Raw genomic sequence first — 24,983 nt, 5'->3', positions numbered from 1 at the left:
CAAATCTGCCTGATAGCCCCTGGGGTATTTTGGGAACTACCTGGAGCCCCAGTGTGTGACTTTTGACCTTGGGGGTACTCTTCAGAGGTTATTTTTTTGGAACAAAATGACGACTACAGCCAAGATGTCCTGGCCAGAAAGTGTACCACCTCCATAAGAATGTCCTTCCTACCATTTAAGGACAACAGTTTTGCCTAGTGATGCAAGAATCGTGTAGAAGGTATTTTGCTGCTAGATCACAGAAGTGATGGTGTAATGCCTGCAAGCTGCTCGCTTCTCAGCCAAAATTATTTTAGAGCAAATAAATGAACAGCTCTGACCTTTACATTTACCCTCAGGCTGAAGGACTCCACCGGTCTCTGCTTATCTTCAGACAAAAATAATCCCAACGTTCAAAGGAGAACCCCAGGCCTGGGACTCCACCAATTGCATGAGGTTATTGCACGAGAGAAGAGGGCACGAGGCCAAACGTGCCGAGCACACAAAATGGAAACACCCAGCCAAGAGTTAACCCTCATGGAACACCAGCACAGGGAACAGTAACAGCACAAACAAACCTTGCAGAGAAGACCCACCAGAGAACAGTATTGGAGAAAGTACCCTTATCAAATAGCGTGCATAAAAGACAGCAGTGCAGCACATACCAAACTAGGAACCAGGAAGAGGGAATGTCAGTATAGTATAGCGAGGAGGTACGCAGAACATAGTGCCCTTTGAAGACTTACCTTACAGTATGTATGCCCTTATTTAAAGATATAAGAACTGAACCTACACACCTGCGAACCACAAACTTATAGAGCGCACAACATAACATATACATAGCTAGAGACTTAGCCTATATTACAGTCCTAGAGATAAGGTAATACAGAACATGCCAAACTATCTAAAAGTACATCCATACACAGAATAGTAGTGCAGACCAGGCCTAACTAGGAGCCAGTAATCCGCATTACACCAGCCCAGATAAAGGTAATGAACAGTACATAGGACAACACCACACCAACCCACAGTACACCCACACAGAGAACAAACTACTGGCCCAGAGTCAGTGCTTAACTTGATCCAGAGGTTTCCTGAGCTTGGCACCGGCACTTAATTGTCAGCATCTGCACTAGTAACCGTTCACCTCATGGTGGCGCTGTCTGTTTAATTTTGACATTCCACATTGAAAATGAATACTACCAGCCTCTCACGTCTTTTTTATAGCTTTTTATGGCTTGTAAGAGTGCGATGGTTAGGTCTTATGTTGGTATTGTAATTGGCAGCGCTGGCAGGGGCAATAGGTGATGCAGACTGCAGTGGCCTCCGAGAAAGTCCCTGGCACTTAATTATTTACAAATTAAGCAATGCCAAAGTTAATTTTCATGGAGAACAAAATATATCCGAGTTTGCAGCCTCAACAATAGTGTGTCCTTATTATAGGCAACCTGCAGGACCTGCCCAGAGTACTCGGCATACAGAACAGAAACACAGAACAAATCCAACTACACAAACAGGGAACCACTGGCCTAGAGAAGACCGCCACAGAGAACAGGAATACAAAACAATATGCAACATGGGAGTTATTTGCCAATGCTTCAGTGTTGGTAGACCATGCCCATCTACCAACACGGTACACCCACACAAATAACAGCAATCCAGAACACGCATAAGAGCTGACAGCCCACGGTACACCCACACAAATAACAGCAATCCAGAACACGCATAAGTAAGAGCTGATAGCCCATGGTACACCCACATAGATTAAATTAAGTTAGAATGCTCATAACTAGATACCACTAGCCTAGGGTACACACCATAGATCAAAGAAATACAAAACCTACTCAACATTAAAACAGCTGCAAATAGTATTCTCGTATTGGAAGAATATACTCAACTAGGAGCCCCCACATAGTGAACAGCAATGCAAAACATGGATAACTAGCAATCAGTAGCTGAGCATAGACCCGTGGAGGGTTCAGTAACGCACAGAGAACAGCGATATCAGAAAATATCTAACTAGCAACAAATAACATAGTGTATACGTATATAGAAATCAACGCTATCAAACTGCATCGAACCGAAAGGCCCTCGTCAATGTATAGCGGCACTTACGAAAGCAATATACCCCACGCAAATGGGAATCAGTAAGTCAAAGTAGGCTATCTGGGAAAAGTAACAGAGAATACGTAAAAAGCATCTATGGAATCATTTAGCCTAACAGAAACTGAAAGTCCACCAGACTGTGGAGCATTGGTAATCGAATTGGGACGATAGTGCAGAAAAATAAACAAAGAACCACTAACCCAGAACACATCCATATAAAGAAAAGCAATGCCGAACGATAATCCATAAACTCCTGACTCAAAAGTGGATTGACAGCTCGCAGAGGTTAACCCCGACCACACATGGTCAAGGTAGCGGGTGAACTCCATGTGGCAAACCCGGTCATTCGCTTAGGTCTAATGGAGAAAGAGTCTCCGAAAACGCTTCAGTCGTATTCTGGTTACAGCGCAGAATGTTATGCTGAAAGACTGAGTGTCCCCGAGGACACGTTGTACAAAAAGCTGTAATGATTTTCCGAGCCGCCCTTTGAATGCGCGTTCTCTCCTGCACTTTGCAGTCCACTTGCTCCGAGATTGATTGGTTGATAATTGAAAATTCCTTTTGAAATTCTGTTTTGCACCTTTCTGGTGTTGCGTCAAAACGCAGAGGTTATGCTAACCTGGATACTGGGTGGCCCAGACAACTGACGCTCGAGGCACGCGCCCAGGAGCAGATCACCTGACATGACGTAAGAGTGATGTGTGGCCCAGACAAGTGACGCTCGAGGCACGCGCACAGGAGCGGATCACCCGACATGACGTAAGAGTGATGCGTCATGGAGAAGTACGGAGCTAACGTCATGGTGCAGTGAACAATCCGCATAGAAAGAGGTGTATTCTCTAAATATGGCCACTATAACATCGACACGCTGCCCACTCCGTTTGTCACCTGCGGTAAACCCGTGTGCGCTGATCCGTGACAGGTGCAAACCCTCCTCGCCATCTAAGGATACAACAGAGGACAACGAGCACGCAAAGATTTTGTCTCTATTTTCTATTGATTATTAACATTTTGAGAAAAAAGAAAACCTTAGACATAAAAAAAACTATAAAACAAATGAGTTATTTTCTGTACCCTTGCACTGAGATATCAAAGCTTAGCCAAGGAAAAACACAAGTATAATGTTCAGCGGATTCATCAAAATAAGGACTTTTTTGAAAAAGACAAACAATCTTCTCTTGCAGTCATTTTTCAATCGCGATAGCTTACTCTGATTCAGATTAATTTCCCGAGAGAGACTAAGGAGCTATAGCTGCGCGCAGTTATATTACTTTTCTTAACCTACATAGGACAGAAATATCAAATCCTTTAAATAAATACAATTTGACATCTGTTGGTTTTGCAACAACTATGCGTACAGATCCTTTAAGGAAATAATACTTCTGGCCTCTTGCTGAAATACGCACCAAGCTGTGTGCAAGAATTTTACATTAACACGTTGAGATCCACATCTTATTTATGCACAGGATGTATTTTTATAACAAAACACGTGACATGCCAGAAATGGTGAAGACGCGCCCCCTGAATTTGGCATTTAGGTCTCAAATGGCGAACCTCACTATCCAATCTGTTGGAAAACCGCAGTTTTTAATAAGGACTACGATTCATGTTCACAATGTTTTACTACCAATCAGCCATCTTGATTCCAGGTGTCAAGCACCAGCCCAGAAAATGTGAAATAGGTAAAGGTGATGAATAGAAAATGGCAGCTGCAAGCTTTCTGCACAATTGCCCGACTTCAATATGGCTTTCTCATAGGCTACTTTAAGGTACCTCATCTTAACCCGATTATTGCAACAACTACAAACAAAAATGGCTGCCGAGTGCTTGTTTTCACTAGATTATGAACTATCCTGAACGTAAACATCGGGAGTTATAATACAGAAAGTGCTCTGAAGGTGCAACTGGTGAGCGCCCCTGACCAAGCAGTGCACTCTAGTATTACAGGTGGGGCCATAACCGGATTAGTGGACATTATCACCTGCACAGTTAAAGTCGGACTGGTGGATTCAAACAGCGGGTCCAATTTTCACTAATGCACTGTTTCCACTAAAGGAGTGGGTTTACACCTGTGAAAGGAACAGCACATTTGCTGTGATACACAGCCCTGCCCTGGTCTACACCACGGTACAAAAGGGGGTGGTGATGGACGGAGCATCAGAACCAATCAAACACTCACACCCAGTCAACAGATCTGGGTTTGATCCATCACCGTTCTTTAGCCCACTCTGCCACCCCAGTTCAGACATGGCCATATGCAAATCAGTCTGACCCTGTGCCTCATGGGAACAGTCCAGCCCGAACTGCCAAGCCATGCCTTCCCTGGACCGGGAACAAGCTTCCTAGGACCGGTTTCTGGCATTTCAGCCGTCTTCAGCCAGGCTTGCTTGAATCCAGTGGCAAAGTGAGCAAGGGACTCACGTCTGAGCATACCCTGCCAACTTATGGCGAACAAAGCGGTACAAAAGGGGGTGGTGATGGACGGAGCATCAGAACCAATCAAACACTCACACCCAGTCAACAGATCTGGGTTTGATCCATCACCGTTCTTAAGCCCACTCTGCCACCCCAGTTCAGACATGGCCATATGCAAATCAGTCTGACCCTGTGCCTCATGGGAACAGTCCAGCCCGAACTGCCAAGCCATGCCTTCCCTGGACCGGAAACAAGCTTCCTAGGACTGGTTTCTGGCATTTCAGCCGTCTTCAGCCAGGCTTGCTTGAATCCAGTGGCAAAGTGAGCAAGGGACTCACGTCTGAGCATACCCTGCCAACTGGCTTGGCAGTTCGGGCTGGACTGTTCCCAAGAGGCACAGGGTCAGACTGATTTGCATATGGCCATGTCTGAACTGGGGTGGCAGAGTGGGCTAAAGAACGGTGATGGATCAAACCCAGATCTGTTGACTGGGTGCGAGTGTTTGATTGGTTCTGATGCTCCGTCCATCACCACCCCCTTTTGTACCGCGCTGGTCTACACCACAGCACAGAATGCAATAGTACGCCATTTCTATAATGTGGCCCTGGTCTTTACACAAAATTTCCAGTTTAACCTCATTCAGGAAGTCACATTAGCTTTTAGTAATGTAAAAACACATTTTTGTACCCAGTCTTGGTTCGATTGGGAATTGACTACTTTTTGCTGAACCTCTTCGCTCTTGGTTTCTGGTGTTTTTACGCGCCATGGCTTTCGATGCCCTTTTTGTAGGTGCACAGGTACACTTCTAAGATTATGTACTCCCAGGCACCTACGTGTGGCAAGCAGTTGTGCATCACCAATATTAATTATTCGGTGGCCATTTAAAAGCAATGTGGTATGCAATCTTTTCTTATTATTTACAGTCACCGATTCAATTGTGACAATAACATCTGCCTTACATGGTGCTTACTAAGACAGCTTTGCCAATTAATCCTACTAAAATTACAGCTGGTATCAGCTTCCTATGAAAGACCCTGCTAGTAGCGCAGTGGGCCTTAAATATGCAGAGAACCACAGACAGCGTAGCATTTACTTCTCAGTTAACTAGACTGCACCAACCTCTGCCCTTAGAGCAGTAAGGTGGCTATGTTGTTGCTGAATGCGGTGTGTGCAGAAGCAGGTGGCATTCTGCCCAGGTCATCAGCAAGCCAGTCTCAGTTTTGTTATCCAACAGCACTACCAAAGCTGGGCCTCGCAAGTTTCCCTTTATCCACTATTAGTGTTACCCGCAAATCCCAGCATGCTTGGTGCTGTGGGCTGGAAAACCAGGAGTAGCTGAAAGTCACATCCGTGATGTGGTATGTTGACAGATATTTGTGAACAGCTTCCCCTGCACTACCCAGAATACCTTGCTTCCTCTGGGACAGCCTGTTTCAAGGTAGAGCACAGAAATCTACTCCTGTTTAAATGGCTAAAGGAACGGATACAGAGGAACTGTTGATAAACTTCTTGAATACTATTCCTGTATTTTTAAGAGAGGACAGCGGTGCCTGCTTCAACGAGGGGACAAGGTATCGGATCCCGGAAGAAAGAGTAAGCAAGTTACAGGCTCACTCCGGGCAGAGTCAGTTAGGAGTTCCACCTCCACATGGCTGACAACCAGTGCTTAATTTGTAAAATATGTAGTGCCGGGGCCATCGACTGGAGGACACTAGAGCTTGCACCATCCGTTGCCCCTGGCAGCACTGCCAAAGACAGCAACAAACAATACATTACTAATCATCACACTCTTAAAAGTGTGACAATTCATACTATTACTGGGCTCCAAAGCTATAAGAATGGCTTTGGAGGCAAATACTAATTATTGGAATTGTAAATTGAAATAATAAACAGAAGTTGTTGGGCTCATACCTGAATTGGCAGACACCACTACCAAGTGGCAGACAGTTATAAGCCCCGGTGCTGGCAATTAAGTGCAGGTGCGGACCACCGGAAAGCACTGGCACAAATTAAGCACTGCTGACAACATGGATGCCGGTGGGTAGTCATCATAACTATTCCTTATGAACCATGGGGCATTAGTCTGTAGGCTTTCACAAATTGCCAATAACCGCAGGCCGATAAAAAGAGACAATTAAATAAGGTTTAAAACATAAATACATTAAAGCAGGTGGCAGCTTGCCTTGGGATCATCACTGCATTATTAACTGCACCAGGACCACATTTCTCAATCGCATTTGTCTATCCACTTATGCATATCACTCACAGAAACCGTCTACTTCAGGCCTTTCTGTTATTCTTGGCCCACCGACATTCTGATGCACTGGCATTTGTACAAGGATACGCCATCACAAAAGTTTCTATAAGCACCTGCATTGGAAGCTAAATACAAACACATTTTTACCTCGTCATTTTCTTTTTAATTAGAAGCAATTCATAAAGCCCCACCGCTTGTTATCACAGCTGCATACCTCCTTGTTTAAAGTATCCGTTTTTGAAACCAATGTGCAAACTGAAAGTTAAGAGGACGGAGTCGACTCAAGGCCACAGAATTGAGAAGTCATTGTTTCCAATGCCTTGAGTGTTGGGCACCAAACCTTAATCAAATATTACGAGATCAAAGTAATTATAACTACTAATAAAAAAAGGAACTGCTACATTTGTCAATGACCGCTGATCTTCATTACAATTCTTAAGAGTTTTTAACTCCTGAAAGAAGCAGAACTCGACGACACTCAAGAATTCCACTTCACAATCTTCTAACCGCTGGTGCATTAATTAGATTAGATACACTATGTGTATATACATCACGGTAAACTGACGCTATGTGGGCCTATTGGCTTCTTGGACGCACTTACAATTTTAATTACTCTATTTTACAATTAACTGTCGACAAAAGGTGCACACTAAAAAAAAACGGTCATCAGGTGCTGAAGTCATGCATTTGATTGCTTTGCTTGACTGACATGTTGATTTTTTTTTAAATGTGTTTATTTCTGTTGAGGAAAATTAAAGGGGTTCATAAATGGTCAAATTCTTTGGTTTTATGAAAATAGCAGCACAGATCGGGAAAAATAGAAAAGCATTTTTGCCTCCTGCTGGTGCCTGCATGAAGCGGGAACAAGCAGTGTTCCGCGGATTCCGAGAACACACACTTCAACAGCCTCCCACAACACCGCTTTCCATTTCAGGGCATTCAGCAAAGGTTATATTCTTTAAAAAGACCACTCCACCCGCAACAAGGAGACCAAACATGTTGTTACGCTGGAATGCTACAAGGGCGCAGCGCAGAAGTGGCTGTGGAGGCAGCGAGATATTATGGGATTAGTGGGCTAATGGCGCGTTACCTTGGCAACCGTTTGTTCCGCCACCGAGCTGGGCCGACGTTGGCGGGCATCGAGTCGTGCCTCCACTGGGAAGCTGCTCCGGTGCGATTTCAGCCTCTCCACCAGCAGATAGTAAATGGCGGCAAAGTGGTTGTAGCTCTTGTTCTGTAGGGACTGGGGTGGGGAGGGAACAGAAGGAAACACAGTGCGTGAAAGTCCAGCCGACGACGGTGTAACACAAAGCCGACAGTCTGCCCGCCCCCGCCACATGTGCCATATGATGTTTTCATAAACATGAGAACACAGGCCTTTGTATCTAAAACACAGGTGTTCACGACTTTGCCATCAATTTGTCAAAAATTGAGTTTTCAGGACTCCAATCAGGCAACAACGCCACTTACTTCGTAGTAAACAGTCTACAACTTTTCTCAACAGCTAAATTGGAAACATCATAGTTCAAATCAATTCCATGTATATCAATGGTGAAAGACAATGGTGCACGCACATTCAATACCCACTGACTGATTTGGTCTTGATCATACAATGTTCTAGAAGTTAATTGTCCAACATTATCCAGGGGGACTCCCAGATAGTGATTGACTGGTGTGCCGTTAGAGGGTTTCAAGGTGAAGCCGAGGGTCCTATCCCACCCCCGTAAATAGGTAACCGGGAGTGCCCGCCCCCTTTGTTAATATTGCTCAATTAACTTTAAGAACATTAGTTGAGAGCGCAGGTCACTACGTCAAAAAGTGCCTGTACCACAGCAACAGGAGGCACGTCCATCATTTGGTGAGGCAAGAGACCTGAGCAGTTGGGATTTTGTGAGGACGTTGGTGGCCCACTCCAAACAATGGTGGACAATGCTCCGGCAGACCAACCAGGATCATATGTTGCATCCGCTTCGGCTTGCGAATCGAATGCGAAAGAGGTGACCTGCCCTGGGGAGTCAGTAGAACCTGAGGCAAACACCAGGGATTACATTGCTGGAGTTCTTCAGCGAGCCCCCCGGCCAGAAGCTAAACGGAGGGTCAGCTGCAAGGTTTGGGGGACAGAAAGTCAGCAGAGGCCAGAAAGGACTGCAATCCTTCAGCCCTTCGACTAGGCAAAGAGACTTCGAGTTGAAGCATGAGAGAGAATACTCATGGTGCCAGGAGGAGAATGACTTCTGAAGCATGAGGAGGCAACTCGCCCAAGTATTCCTGCTTTAGTGCTGAATGAAGGAGCGGAAGAGAACAATTTGCTCCTCAAATTGTTCGAACTGTGTTGCATGGAGTGCAAGATCAGTGAAGAGTGCAGAAAACAAAACCCAACAATTGGAAAATAAATGATGGATGAACATTACAAAAAAAAAAAAAATCGAACAAAAAAATAAAAAAGAAGTTTATATGTTGCATCTTGCCACAACAGTTCAAAAAAAAAAAAAAATCACACAAAATCCCCCTAAAAACCCTCTTTTGAAAACCACTAACAAAATTCAACCAAAGAGTGTGTCTTTATTAACTCTTATGCCCTGTACGTCCGCCTGTAGGGCTCATGTGCAGCGTAGGTTGGCAGTTGGCTGAAAGAGGCCAATATCTGCTGTGCATGGCCTTCAGTCATGGAGTGTGATAGAGTATACTAATATAGAAGCTGGGTGGAACATAAAACTAGAAAAACAAAGATACTGAAAAAAACAACAGTTAGAGTTAAGTTATGGTTAGCACTGGTTAAACACCTTAACAAACGTTTTTTAAAACGTTGAAATTCACATAGTTATAGTGAAGTTATTGTTACAAAGCAACCACTGAAATTCACCAGGTATGGTTTGCTCTACAATCCATAACTCACACAACAGCCATGTACATTGTAAAATGCACACCAAATACAATAACTGTGACCTCACAATACTTATATTAATACCAGCTGCAGCCTGTGCAGGTACGAATGGTGGGGCCGGGTGGGGGAGAGGATTTCGACAGACAGCGCAGAGGGAAAATTAAGAATTTATTTCATTTTGCCTTGAGGTCGTCCGTTGAATCCCCCCCCGCCCCAACCCGGCACTACCCCCCTTACCTGCACGGGCCGCGGCCGACTATACACAACACTTAAAACCATTTAATAAAATATCAACACATTTTCAAATCAATAAGATATCACATTCATTGCTGCCCCATTGACATTGTTCCTGGTAATCTGGATAAGATTAGTTAATATTTGTGATTGCATCCGTTACATCAAGGATGAGATAGGAGCATTGATTTGCCTATGGCGTCCGATTTTTGATTTGCATGGCTGTTGTGAGTTATGGATTGCATAGCTAACCATTACTTGCAGATTTCAATATTTTTTTAGGTTTTGTTACCATAGCTTCATTTTACCTATATTTTTTGTGAGTATATGTTAAAGTTTGCATTGGAAGAGCATTGGTTTGTTTATCTGATAACTTTGGCATAGTCAGACGAATTTTCACGAAACATTACAAAAAAAGTTCATCTACCGGAGCTTCTTCCGGGAAAGATTTGGAAGTGACACGGCAAGTGGGGCTGAGAAAGTTGTGAGGAGTCCCAAAAACACTTTCACACGCAAATCCAATAGGAAATTTTAGATAAAACATAAAAAAGGCTGAACAGAATTACATCAAATTTGGCAGGAGACTACACATTTACTCTGAAAATATGCTTTTTGTGATGAAATGTAAATCTGTTCAGCCATTTTTGTGAAATTCAAGTTAAAAATAGAGCTATCTAATGTCACGACACTCCTGAGGGGGTCCGCCATACCGGAACTCAAAATGACGCATTCGGATTGGTTGGTACCATAGGACCGAGGCTGGTCCCGTGGGACGAAGAGCTCTGATTGGTTGGTGGTACATGAACAGAAATGTTACGGCTGCCATTACAGGACTTGGTCCCAGGTCCAAAAATAGAAATTGAAAAACAATATAAAAGGGCAAGAAAAGGATACCCTGACCCTTTATTAACCCCTTGCAGTTGGGGGACCCAATTGGGCCAACATAAAAAAAAAAAATGGAAAAATTGGGTTGCCATGGTTCTCCTGTTGCAGCCAGTATGGCCCCAGCTGCCATAAAAAAACAAAAGAGCTAATGTGAGGTAGAGGTCTGTGGGGCTATGCCTGCTTGTGAGAGGTTAGCACCCAGAAGAGGACAGCAGCCTGCTGGGGACTGGACATAAGGTCTGGCCTGGCGGTCAGGCCCTGCAAGCCAAACCCCACCATGCAGGGCTTCAGTTATGTGCAGCTGGGGGTTAGGCACAGATGTATTGTGTTATAACAAAAAACACACAAATTCACTGGAAATAACCAAGTTTACAGTGAGTTATACTTCGGTCTTCTAATAAACTAGCTGTCTAATGAACAAAACAAAAAATACTTAAATTCACAAATTTTATGTAACTTATCTAGGTAGAACTTGCACTGCTTATTACATCACATATTACATCACTGAAGCCATCTGAAATCTATGGTGGTGAAAGTTATACTTAGGTCAGTTGCGTATAACTGGCGAATTTCAGAGTGATTCGTTTTTTAAACCATAGTTTTTTGACCCACATGTAACTCCACTTTAACCGTTGTTTTTTTTTCAGTATATTGCTAATGTTTTTTTTAACACAAGTTAAAATCTTACTACCTTACCTACGTATAACTCCACTTTAACTTTTCTCTTTACTGAACACACACACATATATATATATATATAAAATCATAATCTACTGGCAGTCGTCAGTAGGTAGTTCTAGTTAGGACCTTGTTTCTATAGGGAAATAGTTTTTTATTTTGCTAATAACTTTGGCACCTTTTGACGAATGGTCACGAAATTTTCAAAACTAGTTTGCCACTCACTTCGGCTGCTATCTGGAAAGATTCGGGGAGATTAGTCAAGCGGAGGCCGAGGAAAAGGGAAGGGAGTCCAAAAACGCCTTTTCCCCTTGCAATTTCCCAGGGGAATTTTAGACAAGCCTACAGCCCGAACCGATAGACGGCATTACATCAAATTTGGCAGAAAAATAGATCTTGGTCCACAAACAGCCTTTTTCATAATTTAGTGTAAATCCATTTAGTAGTTTTGGAGTTTATTTAAGAAAAACATGCATGTATATCTAGGGACACGGACGCTCAACTGATCCGACAGATCTCATCATGAGATCTGATGGGCTGCCACCACTTCAACCAGGAAGTGGTGGCAGCTATCTTGGGACTGATGGACTTGGGCCTGAGTCACAAAGAAACAGGAAAAAACTCAGACGGGGGCAGGGTGGGAATACCCTGAACCCCTAGGCTTGGTGGTGGGATCCCACAGAGAACCCTTCTGGGGCCAAAATCGTGAAATAAAAAAAAAAGCACTTGTTTCATTTTAATAACCCCCCTCCCCGGGTGGGTCAGGTCTTGTGGGGCTAATCAGCAGTATATTTGAAGGAGGGGGAGCGTGAGTGATCCCCTTCCCCAGGCCGTTTGCGGCCCGGAGACCCAATCCCTCAGCGCCCACACAGATTAGTAATAGGAAGGGGGCTATGTGGCCCCCTACCAAGGCCAATTTTGGCCCCAGGGGACACCATCCCCCACGGCCCAGCCGCATTGTCAATAGGGAGGGGGGCCGCACGGCCCTACTCCTGGAGCCATTAATGGCCCTGGCGACCGCATCCTGCAAGTCCGGCTTCTGCTATGTCACAGGGTACCCACCCCAGGACACAGCAGTTTCCCTGCCCGCAATGGCACAGGCAGGGAGACCTGTATTGTTCTTGCTGGGCGGGAGCAATTTCATAGCTCCAGCCAAGCAAGAGCAAACACTAAGTCCACTCTAAGCTGGCGGTAGCTTTAAAAATGCTCCCGGCAGCTGGGGGTGGACTTCAGATTTGTTTCCCTACCCACATTGATACGGGCAGAGAAACATATATGAATATTGCTGCCACCCACAGAGAACAGAATTTTTAGGGTGCTCCCTGCGGGCAGGAGCAATGCTGGTTCCTGCTGAAGGCTGACTGGGGCTGTGAGGTTTGCCACGCCCCCAGTGGGGCTTGCCACACCCTTATCAAGAACATGGTGGGTGCCCTGAGTTGGCAACAGGGACCCACCTTTAGTTGGCCAGGCCCGGGGATGGTGTCCAAGGGGCAGAAATCAGCCCGGAGACAGACTGTGTGCCCGCTTCCCCTTTTAATAATTGGCCGGGCCCAGAGGGGGTGGGGCCCCCGGGGCAAAAAAAATCAGCCCAAGGAGGGGTGCTGCATGGCCCCCCTCCCACTTTAGTAATTGGCCAGGCCTGGGAGCTGGGGTCCCCGGGCCAAAATCGGGGAGGGGGGGGGGGGGGGGGGGGACACTGCACGTCTCCCTCTCCATTTTCAAATTGTCCGGTCCCCGCGGGATGGGGTCCCTGGGCCTTAATCGGGCTCGGGGGGGGGGCTGCATGCAAGGGTTGGTTGCAGGACCGTGCCTGGCATGGGTTGACAGCATATCGGGGCGGGAGTTGGCACCTAAATATATATTGAGAGAGAGAGAGAGAGAGAAAGGGGGGCGGGGGGGGGGCGAGATACACCATGCCAGTAACAATGTATGAACTAAGAAAATATGTTATTCGGTAGTAAGTATTTTTATCACTACAGGTGAAGGGTTGAATTCTATATTACCATTGACCAGATCAAGTTACTTGGGAAATCACTGCATACTTTCTAAAAAATTACAGTTTACTAAAACAACTGGGCCCATACTTCAAGACCTATTTAATGACAATGTACCACACAGCAACAGATTTCACCCCTTCTCCTCAGGTTAAATATTTTTTTTATAACTACTGCACAGTATGGAATAATCAATATATATATGCACCCTAAGTATAGCATATTATTACCAAATTGAGGGAGAGGAGTGGCATGATGGCTCACTTGAGGCTTTGCCTCTTGTGATTTGTACCCCTGCCCACACTCAACAATGGTAACAAATAGTATATTACACTCGGCACATATTTTGGGTATAGGCAGATGTGCAAACCGATATTTCATGAATGACTAGTCTGTGGTTTCTTTTTGAGTTTGGTGGCTCTGCATTTAAGCCCGTCCACTTGAGGGTTCCACTGCCTCCCTGTTCTGCCTTACAGGGGGTGTGGGGGGGGGGGCTATAAAAAAGGATGTGTGCCTCTCTGGCGTTGAGAAGCTCTCGGAGTAGGGTACACCACAGCTCTTGACAGCCTGTTTCAGTCTCCCTAATGTGCGGGGGTGTGGCTAATTATTGTGGTTAAAACTTCCTTGAAAATGAAAATCACATACATTAACCATGTCAGATATCCAAGGTTTACACGTCTCACACATTTACACCCAAATCCTTTAAAAGAGACATTTACATTGAGGGTATCCAGAAAGTCTGCCACGGTTGTGCCCCTCCCGCACCTACGCTGGACACCACTGGTTCGATACTGCACATGATCTGCTCCGTGCTCCTGGACGCATTTTGTCAAATAAAATGAGGAGGATTAAAGCGCGAGCAGATACTATTTTTGCCTAAAATTAAATCAGACTGATCGATGACAGGCTATTTATGACTAAAAATAATTCCCTTCCTTCCCGTTCACCACTTCCCTTGAACTATTTATTGAGCCATTAATTACCGTGTCCCTTCCGAGCCTTTTCTTCGCAGACTAAACCGATTAGAGCCCTCTCAGTGTTTCTTTACATGTTAAACTCTCCTGTACTGGAGTTCCTTTTGATGCCTACCCCCGTTTTTGGTTCGAAGACGGGCTTTTTTCTCTCAAGGACGCCGAAAGTCAACACAGATTCACACAAAAACACATTCATTTACAGCATGTTTAACATTTGCATTTCGGGGTTAACAGGTGAATCGGCCTGGTTTGCACGTATTATTCTGCCATGCAACTGCTTTCCATAGGATACATATGTGCGCACCAAGAATGGACTTGAGGTAAAAAAAAAAAGTATTAATTTTTACCAAGGGCATGCAATTGGGTTCGTACTAGACAGTACACTGCACAGTTATTTGGAGGCATTTTGTGACGTGAGAAATGTGTCTGTGTGTGAAACGCACTCTTTCCTGTAACTATGTCAGCAAACTGGCCGATAGGCCACGTCATGAGAGGTCAAAGTTCGCACTATGTGCCCCGGCAGCAATGTGGGCAGCCCCGATCCCCGACGCTTTTTTAATCAGAAGCAGCACAGGGGCCAGCATGACGCAACGCAATCGTTTTGAAGATAACCAGTGTCCCGGAGACATCCTGCGTAACGTGCGGTAATATAAGCTTTAGAAAACAGACCCGTGTACAGCTGGAGTCAGCATGTCCACGTCCGATACGGCGGAAAGGCTGCAGGGCGCAGATCTCTGGAATGCCGGTACCTCTCGCGTGCAGGAGCACAGCACAAAATGGATCGCCGAGTGAAGACCCTGCAACATGCAGCGCTCATTGCAAAGGAACATGGGAAGCTGACATGGGAACCACGCAAGGCCGGACTGGCCATTTATGCCATCGGACAATTTACCGGGGGAAAAGATGGGGGCGCGTGAGGGGTGACTGAGCTGGGCCATTGGAAAACCGCTGAGCGATGCCACTGGGTAACAGTTATAACTGCTGTTCAGCGGGGCATAAGGCGAAGTAGACAGAGCAGGAGCTTAAGAAAGAGAGGGGGGGGTGCTCCTCTGTAATGGCAGAGGAGCGTCGCCCCACTGGTCAGTCAGTCACAGGAAAATAAAGTATTAAAACAATAATATTTTACTTTTCTGTGACGGTGGGGCTGGGCCATGACCGGCAGAAATAGTGGGCACTTAGAAGTGTGCATGTAAGTTTGGCCAGCCGTCTTAGGCCGGCCAAACAGACATGCACCCTTCGATTTTTCCAACCCAGCTGTGTTGGGTTGGAGAAAAGTCGCAGGCTCCTAGGCAGAGTCTGAGTGGAGGCCAGGCTGCATAGACCAATCCTGGCGCTGGTCTCATAGCATGAGAGAGAGCAGCACCTGGATTGGGTGGGGAACACGGAGGCGGCCGTTGGCATTGGGGCAAGTTTTTTTTCTAATATTTCCACCCTCAATTCCCCATCTCCTCCCCCTTCACCCACTTTCTTTGAGCAGCGACCGCCACTGAGTCACAGCAAGCGAGAGAGAATGTGTTTGAATGGAAAGAGAGAGGAAGGGAGCAGGGCCGGGTTCGATCAATTTTTGCCAGAGATGCTTTGTGTTCCAAGTCCGGCCTTGGACCCACCGAACAATGGAGTTAGCCAGTTTTCCAAGTACACACACGTTTGTAGATAACTCAAGTGTGGCACATGGAAATAATTTTTTTTTCACCACGTTAGCAAATTGAGTGATCCTAGGCAAGTAACTTTACTTCTTAGGCTTGTGTAGTTGTAAAATAAAGGTGGCTTGCATTCCCTTAAAAGAGGAAGGCTACTTATTTTGAAAACGAAACCCTAGGAGAACGTACGCCTAGGTGGTAAATTATACCGGTCAAACTAGGACAATTGAGTCCTAATCCCATTGCTACCCACTAATTACACCGTGTTCTTGGGCAAATCACTTTATCTAGAGCCGTTCAGTCCAAATTTGCAGCACGTAGAGGAAAGATAAAATTCTGTCCTTAAAACCATATCTATGCTTTTAAAATGCAGCAAAAAAGTGTATTTGCGTTCTTGTAAGAAATTAATGAAGCAAGTCTTTTCCATGTAAGCAGCTACCTCCCGAAATATTAACAACCAGGTTCGCCCTATTGGCAGGAAGAAAAAATAACTCAAACCACCCCTCTATATTTAATACCTACCCCCCTTTGAACTTCTTACCTAACACCCAACCACAGCCAATATCCGCATCTAGCGAGGAGCACCCCTAGATCTATCACTAGTGCTAATCCCCCTAAAAACCACATCCCACCCAAACGGATCAATACATAGTACCCCTTCTCCAACTACATGCAGTCTGTTTCTTATAAAAAGCTTCTGCTTATTAGAGATATGCTTAAGAAACACCCCACCTATAGTACAAATAGTTCACTGGAATCAGTTGCCTGTGAACGTGTTATGCACCACAAGCCATCACTTAGGGCCTGACTAGGAGTCTGGCGGTCCTTGGATCGCCAGACTCGCGGGGGTGGAGGTCCAACCACTGCCGCACAGGAGGTCCAACCGCTGCAGCACCACTATGCATATGATGAGTTTCAGGACCGCCACCAGTGTCTTGGAGGTTCTTCCTGAAATGAAACTGCTGGCGGTCATGCATGGTGGCCATGCATGGGGGTGTATGCAGAGGGGCACATGTTGCGACCCCCTGTGAGCATGCACCCCCAGTTCCAGCCCCGAATGGACTTCACAGTCCATGCCGCGTTGGAACGCGCTGTGGCGGTCCTGTGATGGGGCCTTTTTAAGACATACGACCACCGCAGGCCCGCCATGCCGTCTGCATGCCAGACCACAAAAGAGTTGTAATTTGACGGGTGGGCGTCGGCCCTGTTCGGGGGTCTTGGAGCGAAAGGTAGTGTGGCGGCCCACTCCTGGACCACCAAACTCGTATTCGGGCCTTTGTATTTAAACACACACACCACCAAAGTTATACAAGAGGTGTCCATCTCGGCCCAGGAGGTCTGGATGTATGCAAGATTTTACAGAAATCCACTTGAGGTACATTTATATACAATGCATTTAAATGGAACTCATTTTTGCAGTCAGTGATTATCTGGAACATGCAGCAGACATCACGCCCTGCGTTAGCCACCCATTAGTTGTTGTCCACAGTATTTTACCTCAATTGTTTTCTGCTGGTCGACCCCAAGACTATGCATCAGCCGAAGCACCTGCTCGTTGTACTCGCCAATGGAAGATGCATTGTCGTGTTCCTGGGGGTACAGAACGGGTCTTTGAACAGGGACGTCCACCGACATCCACTTGTGCTCTTTGATCTGAGAGATGGTCAGTCTCTTGGAAGGCTCCAGCACCAGCATCCTTCGGATCAGATGCTCACACTCTTAAGTATGGAAAGACAAAAAGGACATTAATGACAAATTCATGAATATAGCAAAATCATATATGTTGTCAGCACAGTGAACTTCTCGGTTTACTAAAAAATATCGTGCAAACACATTTATTTGGAATTATGTTTATTGCTCTTAGTTATTACATGTCTAAAAATTAAGGTTGTATGTAATGTGGAAGCTATTCAGTTTTGTATTTTGTTTATTTTTTTCAGGGAGGAATGTCATTATAAAAATAAAAAAAAACATGTTTATTTTCTTTTCTTATATTGGAAAATTTCCAAACATTCTGCAATAAGGGATCATTGGAATGGCTAGATCTCGGTTCTTGACCACTGAGTTCTCTAAAGCAGGGTCCTGGAGGGCCGGATCCATGTCAGATTTTTAAGATAACTACATTTATCTAAATGTGGATATGCTAAAAATCTGGCATGGACCGGCTCTCCAGGACCGACGTGGGAGAACCCTGCTCTTATGTAAGGGTTCTCCAGACAAATAAGACTCAAGACAAAAGACCGACTTTGTTATGAAATAAAGAAATAAGCCACCATTGGATTTGTCCATTTTGTATCTTAGCTCCCCTGACTTTGCCCTTTCCTATGACCGTTTCTCTAGTGAATTTACCACAACCTAGGCATTTCTGGGGGCTCCTCAGGCAAGACTTGTCTTCCTCCACCTTCCGTTCTCCATTCACTCAGTCTGTTGTATGGAGAAAACAGCCTTTATTGCTCACAGTCATATGAATTAGATCATCACACATCAAACTAAAATCCTTGTCACGTCCCTGAGTCATCTTCACTGCCCTGCCAGGCTAGGAACAAGTTTGTCAGTGTGGTTTGCATGTGAGCAGGAGGAGGTGGCTTCCTTGCGGAGCACATGATCATGGATTGGGCAAATTCAGATGGTGGAAGAGGCCGATGCGCAAACTACCAATTTATAAATGAGTCTGGGGGAAAAGCAATTGATACCGAAATGCAAGCGGATGAGATGGGGTTTTAGGGTGGGTGAGAGGCTGCTTGTTGAGGGGAAAATATGCATTGAAACCACAACTTCACCACGGTGGTGCAAATGTTGGAGGAAGTGCAGATGTACTTTAGAAAGGATATGGAAAATCCGAATGTTGTTAAGCAGTGGCCAGAGTAGGGTTGCAGTGGGCAACGGGTGTGGTAGCTCTCCCCCGAAAAGCTGCATGCTAATTAATGTCTTGGGAAAAGTATTTGTAGGCAATCACAGATCCACTGAAGCAGGCTTTAGTGGGTGACCCCAAACTGATTGCTGGACGTCCTACACTGCGTTTGGGAAACTAAATAAAATATACTTCAATCTACCAAGATTTTGGTTTTAACTTTTCAAAAACTCCCAAAATGTATTGGCAATTCGTAGGTCTATCAAATGATCATTCACAAGAGAAACATTATTCCTTCAAACATGTCAGAATAACAAAGTCACTATGATGGTAACCACAGCTATGAACGAATTATATATATATTCATTGGCGAAGAGCAGAGGAAATACGCCTGTAAATAAGATCAGACCTTTCCTGAGGAATTGTACCAATAATTGACGCAAAACTACTGATTTTACTTCAGTATTAATTAGCTCCCATCAAAAAAGGTAATTTTAATGCAATCCTTTTTATATTAAGAGAGTAATTATGGGTGTAATCTCTGCCAAATAATAGAGCCTTTAAGGAAATATCTCTGTAAGCATTACACTGAGAACAAAGGCTGCCGCTCTGTAAATTGGGCCTAAAAGAGGAAATCTGCCAGCAATCAATGCACCCGCAGCAAAGGATTAATGCCCACAATCATTTCTCCAAGAGACAAAGTATGCTATCATCGAATGACCACCAGAGTCAACAAGTGTGGATAGATTTATCCCACAGCAAAAACACTATGTTTGATGGTTCATCACGGTCACAATGAGATGCTCTTACCATTTACCTGGGAAACCCAACACCGCATCCGATACACCCCCATCCGACCCCCGGCAAGCTTGCTACACTCTACCTCTCTCTTTCTCGCATGATCAACTGACAAGTGATCTTTCACTGGCCTTCCTGGATCATGTCTGGTCAAAAGGGGGAATGTGGGGAAGGTGCTACATGCTTCCCACCCTCAGAGAGGTCTTCTGGCTGTCACTGGATAAGAGAAATTCTTGGATTCCTGTTCCATCCTCCACTGTTGAGACTGTGTCTAAAATGAAAGGAAATCTCAGAGTTGCGCTAACGTCTGCTGAGGAAACAGCATTTTGAAATGCACCAGGGCTATCAACATCAGCAACAACATCCAGGGCCTGGAGAAATCTAGGCGGAAGAAAAAAAGCCCTGCTAGACAAGACAAAGTGGAACAAATCTGCGGTTCCCCTTCCCACACCCACGACTATGAGCTCACAGCTTTCTCTCGGCCATTACCAGGAAGAAACTTCCATGGAACAGTCCACCCTTGCTGTGATCGATAGATCGTATTTTGGGAAATAATTTGAATGTAAAACAAAAGAAGAGAGACTAAAGAAAAAAATGCATATTCCTAAGTAATTTAATGAATTGTTTACCAGAGGCAACCCCCTACGTGTGTTGGGTAGACAGGTAAAACAAAATGTATACAAGTTCTGTGGTTACCTTCTGACATGAAATAAGGTATGCGAAACCTCCCTTCCAAGACCCTCTGTCGTAGAACAGGCAGCGTTGGTCCGTCAAAGGGCAATGCTCCGCACACCAGAACATACAGCACCACCCCCATGCTCTGGTTGCAAAAGAGAAAAAACAGACACAAAGCACAATTAAGACCACCAATGAGACTGATCTACCAGAGTTTCTATACATAGGTTTGCAACATACTTGATACAGGCACATTCTGACATGAGAACGCATCTTTGATAAGAAGAATTTATCACTACTCTCTAGTAATAAGGGTTAACAAGCAAGCAGGGAGGGGATGTGGTCCGTCGGCTACACTGCTGACTTTGGTGCTGGAAACCAGGGTCAGAGCCTCTGGGTCGCGTCCACATCCTGTGATTCTGGGCAAATCACTTAATCTCCCCGTGCCTGAATGTGTAATGTAAATACGGTGCTCGTGTAAAGCGCTCCAAATACCTTCGGGTCGAGTTCGCGCTATATAAATATGCACAAAAAAATGCCACAGTGCACGCCACTCAATGCATACAGCAGAAGCTGTGAAAAAAATGGCTTGCGGGTGCCAAAATTCTGTACCCCTCATTGTTGCCTTGTCGACCTTTTTGTGCCCCGTATCCCGCTCCCCGTTTTGCATTCTGTACCCCTTCCCCCGCTCGCCTCGGTGTCCATTCCCGCCGCTGCGTCCCTGCGGCCCCGCTGTCCCATTCGCTACCCCGCTCCCACCTCCCAGCTGCTTCTCCCTCCCACAGGCCCTCATATGGAGGCCGCACCGTTGGCACGCCGAAGGCGTGCCTAAGGCAAGCTCGTCTGCGCCCGTCCGCGCCTGGCCCACGCCCAGCGCCAGGACTCCTGGCCCCCGAAGATGTCAGCCCACACGACGGACTTACGACGCCGCCACCCTCAACGTACTCAACGCCGGACAGAACCCCGCCTGCTACCAAGCCACCCCGAAACACACCCACGGACCCTTCACCTGCCAAACCTGCAAGTTCACCCACCTCCGGACCCGCACCGCACCAGCCATGCCGAACACCAGCAACAACCACCAAAAGTGCATCCTGCTCAACACCCGCTCCGTCCACAGACACGCCGTCGAACTCTGGAACCTCCTCGACACAACATCGCCAGACGTCGCCTTCCTCACAGAAACCTGGATGAACGCCTCCTCAGCGCCCGACATCGCCACAGCCATCCCGGACGGATACAAGATCACCCAGAGGGACCGCGTCAACCAGACTGGAGAAGGCATCGCCATCGTACACAAGAACACCATCCGCATCACGAACAACTCCGACGACACCTTCACCGCCGCCGAACACCTCCACTTCCAGATACACACCGACCCCAAGACGACCCTCAGAGGCACCCTCATCTACAGACCCCCGGGACCACGCACACAATTCAGCGAAGACATCGCAGACTTCATCAGCCCGCACGCCCTCCCCTCCGCTGACTACATCCTCCTAGGGGACCTCAACTTCCACCTGGAGAACAACAAGGACTGCAACACCACCACCCTGCTGGACAACCTCACCAACCTCGGACTCATGCAACTGGTGAACACCCCCACCCACTACGCCGGCCACACACTTGACCCCGTCTTCTCATCCAGCAAGCACATCTCCTTCAGCCACTCCACCGTACTTCATTGGACTGACCACAGCTGTGTCTACTTCAGCTTCAGAAGAACCACGACCCACCACCACCCGCAACAGGTTCCTCGCCGGAGCTGGAGCAAGATCACCGCCGAGCAGCTCACCACCTCCCTCAGCCAGAACCCTCCCGCCAGCACAACGGACCCCAACGAGGCAGCCAGCAACCTCACACAGTGGCTGACCGCCTGCGCCGACGACCTCGCACCACTGAAGAACCCTCCCAGCTGACCCGGCAACAAGAAAGCCCCCTGGTTCACCGACGAACTCAAGGACTCCAAGAAGAACTGCCGCACCCTCGAGAAAGCCTGGCGCCACGACCAGACCACAGACAACATGACCGCCCTCAAGCACGCCACCCGCAAGCACCACCAGCTGATCCGCACCACCAAGAAGACAGCATTCAAAGAAAGACTGGACAACAACGCCCACAACAGCAAGGAACTCTTCAACATCGTCAAAGAGCTCTCCAACCCCAGCGCCGGAAACAACGACATCACTCCTTCACAAGACCTCTGCGACTCACTCGCCTCGTTCTTCCACCGCAAGATCACCGACATACACAACAGCTTCAGCGCACCAACCAAGCACCCAACCGCCGAACCAACGCCCCCCACCAGCACCCTCTGCGCCTGGACCCCGGTCAGCACCAAAGACACCACCCGCACGATGAACACCATCCACTCCGGATCACCAACCGACCCCTGCCCCCACCACGTCTTCAACAAGGCCGACTCCATCATCGCACCCCAACTCCGGGACATCATCAACACCTCCTTCCACACCGCCACCTTCCCGGAGAGATGGAAGCACGCCGAGCTCAGCGCCCTCCTGAAGAAACCAACAGCGGACCCCACCGACCTCAAGAACTTCCGCCCCATCTCGCTCATCCCTTTTCCTGCCAAAGTCATCGAGAAGACCGTCAACAGACAGCTAGCCGCCTTCCTCGAGACGAACGGATCCCTCGACCCCTCGCAGTCCGGCTTTCGAGCCAACCACAGCACCGAGACCGCACTGATCGCAGCCACCGATGACATCAGATCCTTGCTCGACAACGGGGAAACAGCGGCCCTCATCCTCCTGGACCTCTCTGCAGCGTTCGACACTGTCTGCCACCGCACCCTAGTACAGCGCCTCGGCAACATCGGGATCCAAGAGAAGGCACTGAAGTGGATCATCTCGTTCCTCGCCGGAAGAACTCAGAGTCCGCCTCCCCCCGTTCAGATCCGAGGCCACCGAAGTCATCTGCGGCATACCACAAGGATCATCACTCAGCCCAACCCTCTTCAACGTCTACATGAGCCCTCTCGCAGCCATCGCACGCCAACACAACCTCAACATCATCTCCTACGCCGACGACACCCAGCTGATCCTCTCCCTCACCAACGACCCCGCCACCGCCAGAACCAGCCTCCGGGAAGGGATGAAAGACGTCGCTGAATGGATGAAGAACAGCCGCCTGAAACTGAACTCAGACAAGATGGAAGTCCTCATCCTGGGATCATCGCCCTCCGCCTGGGACGACTCCTGGTGGCCCCCTGCCCTGGGCGCCACTCCCAAGCCAACGGACCACGCACGCAACCTGGGCTTCATCCTGGACTCCTCCCTCTCGATGACCAGACAAGTCCACGCTGTCTCATCATCATGCTTCAACACCCTGCGCATGCTCCGTAAGTTATTCCGATGGATCCCCACCGAAACCAGGAAGACGGTCACCCAGGCACTCGTCACCAGCCGACTGGACTACAGGAATACCCTCTACGCCGGAACCACAGCCAAACTTCAGAAAAGACTCCAACGCATCCAGAACGCCTCTGCACGACTCATCCTGGACCTGCCCCGACACAGCCACATCTCCGGCCACCTGAGAGACCTGCACTGGCTCCCCGTCAGCAAGAGGATCACGTTCAGGCTCCTCACCCACGCACATAAGGCTCTCCACGACCTGGGCCCCAAGTACCTCAACAACCGCCTGACCTTCTACACGCCCACCGGCCAGCTACGATCGTCCAGCCTCGCCCTCGCCGCCGTACCACACATCCGCAGAGCCACCACCGGAGGAAGATCCTTCTCCTACCTGGCAGCCAAGACCTGGAACTCCCTCCCCATCCACCTTCGGCTGACCCAGGGCCATCTCTCCTTCAGGAAGCAACTCAAGACCTGGCTCTTCGAGCAGTAACGGACCCCTCTCCCCCAGCGCCTTGAGACCCTTCCGGGTGAGTAGTGCGCTATACAAATGCGATGATTGATTGAAAATATTTTGTCCGTGACCCGGAAGCAGGGATAGAAAAAATAAAATGTAGCTTGACGGACTGCTTTGGTGCCTATTCACCACCTCCCTCAAACACAGGAAATGCGTGCGCCACTCGCTCCCCCGGTTCCAAACAGCAGTCCCGCTGGCTTGCAGTGCTGTTCTACAGCCTGTCTCTCTACAGACCGGCAGAAAAAGCAGCACACCGAGCTAGGATGGAGCGGCGAGTGGCATCACCCCCTGGAGAATTCAAGACCCGTAATTGTGGACTTGAAAATAACAAAAAGATCACAGTGGCAGAACTTGGACTGGGTGCAACTTGTACCCTGAAGCCTACTTTAATATTTTTAAGGTAAAGGAGTAAACTATAGGATTATTTTCAGAGGCAGGTTAATGTTTTGTTTCAAATAAAGTTTGTACTCGGATATAGTGGATTTTGTTTCGGATTAGAAACTGATATTTCACAGCTGTCATGTAACCACAAGCCATTGTATGACTCTTACAGTTTCCAAGGATTTTAGCAAACTTTCTCAAATTGCAAATTTGTACCTAAAATCCCAGCACACAAAAGACTCCTTGCTAAAATCCTAGGGTGGACTCAAGGTGTGAAAAATTACATAGAGCCACCTGGCACGTAGAAAAAATTTGACCATATGTTTAAAAAAAAAAAATAC

At 47.1% G+C, this 24,983-nt stretch overlaps 1 protein-coding gene across 1 annotated transcript in view; it reads right to left on the bottom strand.

Moving 5' to 3' along the window:
* The window catches only part of SIK2 (salt inducible kinase 2), a 352,896-nt gene that overhangs the window by 49,055 nt on the left and 278,858 nt on the right, over positions 1-24,983 (bottom strand). Inside the window, exons 6-8 of the mRNA XM_085645799.1 lie at positions 20,392-20,515; positions 17,544-17,764; positions 7,848-8,000 (exon numbers count right to left, since the gene is read on the bottom strand). Of these exons, the coding sequence (XP_085501925.1) occupies positions 7,848-8,000; positions 17,544-17,764; positions 20,392-20,515 (498 nt within the window). The remainder of the gene's footprint in view (positions 1-7,847; positions 8,001-17,543; positions 17,765-20,391; positions 20,516-24,983) is intronic.

The sequence above is a fragment of the Triturus cristatus genome, chromosome 3_1 (genome assembly GCF_964204655.1).
Source record: "Triturus cristatus chromosome 3_1, aTriCri1.1, whole genome shotgun sequence".
In the NCBI taxonomy this organism is placed as follows: Eukaryota; Metazoa; Chordata; class Amphibia; order Caudata; family Salamandridae; genus Triturus; species Triturus cristatus.
This window is presented reverse-complemented; position numbering and strand designations above follow the sequence as displayed.